The sequence below is a fragment of the Crocodylus porosus genome, unplaced genomic scaffold, assembly GCF_001723895.1.
Source record: "Crocodylus porosus isolate Cpor-Errol unplaced genomic scaffold, CroPor_comp1, whole genome shotgun sequence".
In the NCBI taxonomy this organism is placed as follows: Eukaryota; Metazoa; Chordata; order Crocodylia; family Crocodylidae; genus Crocodylus; species Crocodylus porosus.
In genome coordinates, this window is record NW_017728917.1 from 20,600,278 (window position 1) to 20,606,942 (window position 6,665).

Below are 6,665 nucleotides of genomic sequence, written 5' to 3' on the forward strand. Positions count from 1 at the left end.
CTGTAGTGCAGCAGTTCTTCATGTGGTATCTGGGTGGCTCTTTCAAAAGTGCAATCTATCTCTGGAGGAGTGTCCTTATTGAGTGAAATCCTTTTAAAGAAACCTACACATCTGAAAGCTGAAGGCATTTAGAGAACTGTGACCCAAAGTGTTTTTCCCAATTTATTTTTCTCTTGTATTTGGATTTGCTCCACATGAGATTTGTTCTGACTCAGTGCATACGAATCTCACATGGGAATGGATGCGTGTCAAGTTACCTACTACCTGGCTGCCAGGAAAAATCTAGTTGTACCCCGTGGTTTATGTGACATCATGAGTGCTATCTGCAGGAACGTGGATGTTTTCTGAAGAACTGTTCGTGTGTCAGTTTTTGAGTACATTGGTAGCATTTTGCTTGCAAAAATGGTGTTTTGTACCTTACACCGTAGACAGGTGATGGGGATATTACTGAAGAGTCTGCTGCTTCCTTGTCTTCAGATACTCTTGTTGGAATGCTTTTGTTTTGACTCTGTACTAGGAGCTAGTTTGGAAAGTGTCCCCTGTTCTTCATCTCTGCTCTAGCAGTGTCCTGTAAATATCTGCATCTTGGTGACTTTTCTCCAGATTAGACTAGAGGTGGAGCCCTGCTAACTGGTGGTCAAGTCCAGCTGCTGTGGAATCATGGGGATGGGGATGGCTACTTTATTGGTCACGTAATGTACACGAATATGCTGCTGCCTGATACCAGAAAGGGTAATAGGTACCATTCCAACAAGAGGATCTTGAAGTAATGGGTTATGCAATTACATGGAATAAACTGTTGTACATAAGGAAGAACTTCTTTATGGTGAGGGTGACCAGAATCTGGAATAACTTCCAAAGGAGGTGGTGCAGTCTGGAATCTTGGAAGTCTTCAGGAAGAGCCTGGACAGACACCTTGCTGGGATCATTTGATTTCAGCATTAATTTTTGGCCAGAGCAATGGGGTTGGACTCGATGACCTTTCAAGGTCCCTTCCAGCTCTTGGTTTCTGTGATTCTCTGGGTGGGTGTCGCAGGGTACTAAGGTGCCTGCTCCTTTAAGAGTGGAAGCAGCCTAGATCGGGGTGGGCAATTACTTCAGGCGCTTTGGCAAGCCATTGAGGGCTGTGTGGCAGGCAGCCCGGGGCAGATAAGTATTAATTTTATAAAATTTTTAGGGGCCCCACGGGCTGGACAGAATGGCCTGGCAGGCCGCATCTGGCCCACGGGCTGCATTTTGCCCGCCCTGGCCTAGATAGAGGGCCCTAGGAGCCAGGCAGAGCGTCACAGCTGCAGGTTGCCAGGGCAACAGGTTAAGGGAAGTATTAGCTGGCATCTTCACCTGATCAGCTGACCAGAAGGAAGCAGGGCCCTGAGCATATATAAGCCCCAGCAGTGGGGCTAGGAGAGTTAGTTCTCTGGCACCTGCCAGGGGAAGGAGGTCCTGCAGGGGAGAACTACCCAGAGACACTGTGGCAGCCTGAACTGCTGCTTATATGGTTAATGGGGCTCTAGGAGCCCATAAGGTACCCAGGGCTGGGAAGCACTCAGTGCTTGAGGAGAGGTTTGTCTTTTTAAAGAGACAAACAATGCAAGCCACACTCTGTATTATGTTATAACCCAGGGGCTTGTTTCTCTGTTGTCTTTTATCCTGGTGGACCGGGGTGAGGCCCACTGGGGAGGAGGAGGCCTCATAGGGGGCGTACTACTGTGTGGAGCCCCAGGACCAGAAAGGTCACAGTGACAGGGCTGCAGAGAGCCCAGCGCCAGGGGCCCAGTGATATACCATCTGTGAGGCATGGAGCAGTTTTGGAGCCATGCATCTAGCCCATAAGGCTTGGGGTGACCTTCAGGGACCCAGCTGGGGGTCTAAGAACCCACAGGGTTTAGTGGGGTCCATCAGGACTGTGACTGCACAACAACTTGAGGGCAGCCTCCCTATCTATTATCTAAACCAACAAGACATGGCAGGTGAGACTAGAAGGTGCCTGCAGGGCGAAGTGGGCATGGTCATGGAGCCCTAGAGGCATCACGGCCATCCTTGGGGACCCCACACCTTGACAGTGGGTCATTCTACTTGGGCAGCCTTTTTTCTTTCATATGGCATCATATATCAGCTTCCAAGTCTACAAACCACTGTCTGGTATTATCGTTCAGTGTGCAGATTCTGTCTGCCCCATCTGGGCATTTGTAAAGATTACAGCTTTTGATGAAGTGCTGTACTGTTCGTTGGATACCTGCATTCACACAGGGGGCTGTCCAAAATGTTCATCTTGTGAAATGTTGCAGTTAAGCATGTAGTAGTAGTGAGAGAACTGCCATCAGGAGAGTAGTTAGGAATGTGTCCATGTAAATCGAAGTCAAGTATGTAGAATTTTCTTGTTGCAGAAAAGGTTATTTACTGTAGCTGAAAGCACCAAATAGCAATTTTTAAAGGCAGTGTTGGATAAACACACTAAAGCAAACAAAGTAAAATCATTTTGATATAACAGCCCCATGGAGATAGACCCTAATTTAAATGGAAATATGAAGTTAAGCCATTTTTTCTCCTTTTTTTTTTTCAATAGGTTGTCTGGGAGACACCCAGTTTTGTTTTAGATTCCGACGGTCTTCTGGCAGGAAGCTCTCAATGCATTGTCATCTGGACCAGTTGGACAGAGATTTACCGATCTACTTAAAGGTTGGAAATATGCTAAAACTGAAAAAGAGTTCTGTCATATTTGTTTTAAACATTCAGAAATATGCTTACATTTTGGTATAGATAACGTAAGTCTGATCTAAACTCTGGTGATGCAGTTGCATTGCCAAATTTTAGACAAGTTATTTAGGAAACCTTCTCAAAGAGATGTTCTTCTGGATGTTTACTAGAAATTCTTTAATTCACCTTTGAACTTTACACTTATAGTGTGTATAATGGTGTCATAGCTTTCTCGTTCAATCTTGGGGCTATAGACTTTTTTTTCTGTATTAATAACATTACCCAGATGTTAACAATCTGACTGCTAACTGGATAATATAATTTTGACTGTGTTCCAGGCAACTATTTCTATTTATGTACATTTATAGAAGACTTTTGGGTGAAATGTTTGTGAGATGATTGAAACCTCAAGCTCACTGAATGAACAAAAATCCTTCAAATGTTACAAAGCTAGAATCAGCACTGTCTTATCCAAATGTATAGAATCTTTATAAATGTGGAGTAAATTATCTTTTTAGTATGTGTACTTGCACTACACACTTATCAACAATGGATTTTATAAGAACAACACAGAACACTTAAAAATAGGGCATAATTTTTACTTTCAAATTATACCGCTTTTTTTAAACAGAAAGACTCTGCATATTACTATGGCTACGTGTATTTCCGACAAGTTCGAGACAAGACCTTAAAAAGAGGCTACTTCCAGAAGGTAATTAAATGTCTTTTTTTTTTTTTTTTAAAAAAATATCTCCAGGGGGCCATTACACTGTAATTAACCTCACTGGTGTGGGAACTGCATCTTCATAGTTTCTGTACAGTTCCATGCACATAACTGTGATTTGCCACCATGTACTATAAGGCAGGGCTCAAGCTCTGCCTGCGTTCCATCCTGGGGCACAGAGAAGCTCCAGTCCCTGCCTGGCCATGCAAGTGTCCCAGAGCCAGAGCTGCTAACACTGATATATGGCTGGGCAGGGGCCAGAGCTTCCACATGTTCTGAGCAGGGGCTGGAGTTTCCATGTGCCTGGAGGGACTGAAGCTATAACTTCACCTGACAGTAAGCGGTGGTAGGCAGTTGCACAGAAGGTATGTGTGTTTGTGATTGGGGGGTGGGGGAGGCGGTAGAGAGCAGGGGTGGGAGACGGAGGCTGCAGGATGGAGCAAGTGTAGGGGCAGGCACTACAGAGGGGAAAGGAGCCAGGGGCAAGCACCAGAGTGCAGGCACCATGGGGGCAGGGGGTGCATGGTGCAAGGGGAAGAGGATAAGGGGAGGGATAGGAGGTAAGGAGGTTCCACCATCTTCCCTTCCATCTCCACTACATGCCCCCCTGCTGCTGCTCTTCCTGCTGTAGCAGTGGAGAGGGAGAAATTTAAGATGACCCTCTAATAATTAGGTTTTGCACATGGAAAATCGTAAGCATTTTATAAACTTTTCATATAGAAAATCTAATTACTGTAGGGGTTGATTTTATTTGTAGATGGGACCAGCTTATTTTGAACTGTTTTCCCCCACTTAGAAAAAAACAGTTTTGAGACACAGCAGGTAGTTTTAGTTATTTGACAACATTAAGAAAAGGCTTTATTCTTTCTACACAATAAAATGAAACAGTGTGTTAACAGTGTCATTTAAATGACACTGTATGGTCTCAGGTGCTTGAGAGTATTGTCCAAGTGCACACGTTTTTCAGACCTAATTTCCTTTTTCCAGTAACAATAGTAGAACTTGTTCACAAGCTTGTTAAACAGCTTTAGTATTTGTTTACACAGCCCGTAAAAGAAAGAAAGAAATAAGCTATACCAGAACTAATTGGGAGACAGGTAGCATACAGTTTTAAAACAGAAGAACATTGTCTTTGCTAAAAAGTGAAATCTTGGCATCATGTTGGAGCATATTGTTCTGAAGAGAACAGGAATAGCAGAGTTTTAAGCCTCTCTGTGGACCAAGCTTTAAATGTTGTTCAGAATATCCTTTCTGCTTAGTTTAGTCTTCTGTGTAAATTTCATTCTTTTTGTTGTCTACTGGAATTTGTTGTCTTGTTGGTGCTCATCTAGACTTTTTATACTTGACTGTCTGTATAGGAAAGATGGGTGTTCCTGACTACTTTTGTGGCCCTAATGAGCCAAACTTATCACATGTGATTCTTGCTGTAACTTTGAAGAGTTGTAATTGTGGGTAGAATTTGGCTTACAGAATACAAGTTGCTTTTGATGGTGATGATGCAGAGTCGGAAAGGAACTCAGTTTCTTTCAGATTGTGGATTGAGTTGGGACATTTTCCCGTTATTTAAGTCATTTTGTTATTTGAGGAAAACTTGAAAAAAAATTAACACAAAAGTAGGGTTGGAGTGTTGCTGTAGCTGTGATGGTCCAAGAAATACTTGAAAAGCAAGGTTTCTTTTTATTATATCTTTTTAAGGGGGCAGAGGTAGTAAGTCAGGCTAGAAGGCAGGGTAGATTTGTACTTTATAGATTAACTAAAGCAGAGGGAAGAGAGACGGAGTGATTTAGTTGGTCTATAAGCCGCAAATCTACCCTATGTTTTATTGGACCAATTGTACAGCTGAGTGATGTTAGGCAAGCTTTCAGGCACAGAATGTCTTGTCCATATATCATTTTGAACCCAAAAGCTTGCCTAACCTTTTTCTCAACTTTACTGTTGTTCCAGTAAAAAAAAAAAAAAAAAATTGCTCTAAAAACCTCGCGTCTTGATGCAAGTCATTTTTTGCAGCCAGTCTGCCTGCATGATTCTGTTTCTAGAGCAAGGCTACAAATTATGAAACAAGTTGGTAACTGGTGTTATTTGTAGGTCAGTTTGTGGTTGTTTTGCAACAAAAAGGTAATTAACTAAAAGTCTTCAAGTGTGAACTTATAAATTGTATAGTATTTTAGAAAGAGACTAAATTAAAATGATGTAATTATGCAGTGGTGTTCTATGCTCTCTTCCAGTCCTTGGTTCTCATCAGCAAGCTACCGTATGTTCACCTCTTCCACACTGTGCTTAAGCAAATAGCACCAGAGTATTTTAAAAAGAGTGAACCTTTCCTGGAAGCAGGTTAGTAATAATAGTTCACTATTCTGCAAAAGTGTTTCATAAAAATTGCAAAACTTCAGAGAACAAGTGAACTAAACATAACATTGCTTAATCTTATTAAAAACAAAATAATATTGCAGCTTGTATACTTTTCTATCTGGAAGAAATACTAAAGCTCTGAGAAGCTAAGTTGAAAAGTTTTTACCTTCTAGACCGTATAAAAATTTACTAATCTAGTTCTTTACAAGGATAATTTGATGTTTCCCTTTGAAGAGCCAAAAGCCTAGTCTTCTAAGTATAGGGATCACTAGTGCAACACAGATTGCTGGCCTTAATTTTGTCTTCCCCACAATTTGGATTCACTGTCTGTAAATAAATTTGCTGCTCTTGAACTGAAAAGAAGGCAAGCATATGAAGAGAAGGCAGTTGGCCTAATGGCCAGTTTATCCTTACAGCAGATACTGGGTGGTACTTCTAAATTTCTAGAATAGCTGACAGGGAAAGTGAGAATTTAGGTTTGCCTTTGTTTCACCAGAAGCAAGAGAGTATCAAAAACAAGTGCTTTAGCCCCGTCTCAGTTGTGAGAGACATTTCCCGTTCTGGTCCTAATATGGTACGTCTCCGCCTGAACCACATCTTGTTGCTTTGTGCTTCAGTAAACAGCAATCTGGGAATCCACTTTTGGTGGGATTTGCATTTGTATGTTGTACAGCCGTTCAAATGAATGTATTCCAACCTTTGATCAGGAAAACAAATATTTTCTTTTGTGCTTAAACCTGGCAACTTGTTGGACTCATTAATGATAATAATAATAGTGGTATTTCATAGATTTCATAGACATCAGGGCTGGAAGGGACCTCAGGAGATCATCGAGTCCAGCCCCCTGCCCAAAGGGCAGGAAGTCAGCTGGGGTCATAGGAGCCCAGCAACATAA

At 42.1% G+C, this 6,665-nt stretch overlaps 1 protein-coding gene across 2 annotated transcripts in view; it reads left to right on the plus strand.

Annotated features, from left to right (window-relative positions):
• The window catches only part of DENND6A (DENN domain containing 6A), a 50,991-nt gene that overhangs the window by 9,875 nt on the left and 34,451 nt on the right, over positions 1-6,665 (plus strand). For both annotated transcript variants that reach the window (XR_002101471.1, XM_019536890.1), the window contains exons 4-6: positions 2,567-2,679; positions 3,329-3,409; positions 5,647-5,752. Coding sequence is in view for 1 of the 2 variants with exons in the window: in XM_019536890.1 (XP_019392435.1) it covers positions 2,567-2,679; positions 3,329-3,409; positions 5,647-5,752 (300 nt within the window). In the remaining variant the exon portion in view is untranslated. The remainder of the gene's footprint in view (positions 1-2,566; positions 2,680-3,328; positions 3,410-5,646; positions 5,753-6,665) is intronic.